General features: G+C 40.5%; 1 protein-coding gene across 1 annotated transcript in view; it reads left to right on the top strand.

The window, feature by feature from the left end:
* Nucleotides 1–1,562: 1,562 nt before the first annotated feature.
* LOC103738747 (GPN-loop GTPase 1) overlaps nt 1,563–1,717 on the top strand; it is a gene marked incomplete at its 5' end in the record, with an annotated part of 5,483 nt that continues 5,328 nt past the window's right edge. Inside the window, 1 exon segment of the mRNA XM_029566324.1 lies at nt 1,563–1,670. Coding sequence (XP_029422184.1) covers nt 1,563–1,670 — 108 coding nt within the window.

The following is a 1,717-nucleotide window of genomic DNA, read 5'->3' as shown; positions in this document are numbered from 1 at the left end:
TTCTGTCAGCTGGGCTACAGGGAGCCCGTCTCAAAGAAAAAAAAAAAAAAACTTAAAAAAAATGAAAGATTAAAAAATAAAGTATTATTTCTGAAGGATGGGTATCAGGGGCAGAAATTTGTTGTAGTTCAGTGAGATCCAGAAATCAAATGGACGGACTTTATTTTTTAATATATAACAAGTTCTATTTTATTTATATATTTGTAGTGGCAATAAATCACATGCTTTTTTTTCTTCTTCTTCTTCTTCATATAGCAACATCAGAATTCTTTTTCTGGGCTATTTGGTTAAGAGAGTAGTTTCTGTTTGTGAAATCTGTTGACATATGTCCATTAGAGAACAGCATGCATGGCTTTACCAGCTACATTAATGCTCCTGTGCCATCCTTGACACACACCTCAACGTCTTGCCATGTGTATGTGCCAGGGCCCACCAGAGTACCTCAAAAGGCAAATGGTGTGTTTACTGCTGTATTCAGATAAGCTCATGAAGGGGAGGAGAGTTTCTGTGGTTTGGGAAAACCCTGTATTTAGGTATTTTCACTTGGGCACAGAAGAATGCATTATTAACTGTCAGCACATCTTGCTGTCACCTATTTACACTACTATCAGGCCCTTGAGATTTTTGCACCTCTCTGTGTCACTGCCTTGGGTCATTCTTTTACCCTGTGTTCCCAGCTGAATTGTAGGAAGTCTTGTAGGCTCCTGAAGAATGGGCCTACCCGCCTATAGTTTAGGTTCTTATAGAAACTAACTCCTGGTCTTGAGAGATGGCTCAGTGGTTAAGAGCACCGGCTGCTCTTACAGAAGACCCGGGTTCAATTCCCAGCACTCATGTGTTGGCAGACAACCATCCATAACTCCAGTTCCAGGGGATCTGATGCCCTCTTCTGATATCCATGGACATTGCATAAATGGGTGCACTTACATGCATGTAGGCATACACATAAAAATTTTAAAAATTAAAATAATAAAAATATATTTGTTTAAAAGAAGAAAAGAAACTAACCCCCATATGCTGAATTCTGTGCCAGAAATTTCTTGACTACTTTCTTCTCATTATTGGGGTTTAGCCCTTATTCCCTGAGTAGGGAACTTTTTCTCTAGGGAATTTTTTGCTATATTTGAAATCATTTCACCCTGTATTTTCTTCAGACCCTCCCTGACCTTGCATCCCACCTGGAAGCTTCCTGAGCACTCTGCACTTTCACCCCGAGTTGTCATGGTGCTGGATCTGCTTGCATTTCTTTAGTTTTTGTAGGAAAAACTATTGCCTCTTCCAAGCTGTGAGCTAGTGAGACAGTGCTGCTGCTTCAGAGGCAAGTGCCTTGTGTTTTCTGGATTATGAGCAGGATCCTTACAGTATTGGGCTCATGAAAGTACTTTGTGAACTAAACCTTGGTAGAAATGATAAGTGGCGTTAGATACATTTAGAGGACACAAGGTCCTGAGATTCTGTAATGGTTAACATTCTCATGATACTAATAGATAATCATAATTACTCATTAATACAGAATCAGCTCCTTACAGACACATTTGTACTGATTGATATTTTAACTCCAGACAGTGTATCTCCTGTGCTGGACCCTTCTGACTTGATCCTGACTCGAGGAACTTTGGATGAAGAGGATGAGGAAGCCGACAGTGATACTGATGACATTGACCACAGAGGTGAGAGGTGGCTGAGGTGGTTCGTGAAAACAGAGCAGCTGCACTCC

Source organism: Nannospalax galili, unplaced genomic scaffold (assembly GCF_000622305.1).
Source record: "Nannospalax galili isolate Female #2095 unplaced genomic scaffold, S.galili_v1.0 scaffold3499, whole genome shotgun sequence".
Classification (NCBI taxonomy): domain Eukaryota; kingdom Metazoa; phylum Chordata; class Mammalia; order Rodentia; family Spalacidae; genus Nannospalax; species Nannospalax galili.
The sequence above is the reverse complement of the archived record's forward strand: the minus strand, read 5'-3'. Positions and strand labels throughout refer to the sequence as shown.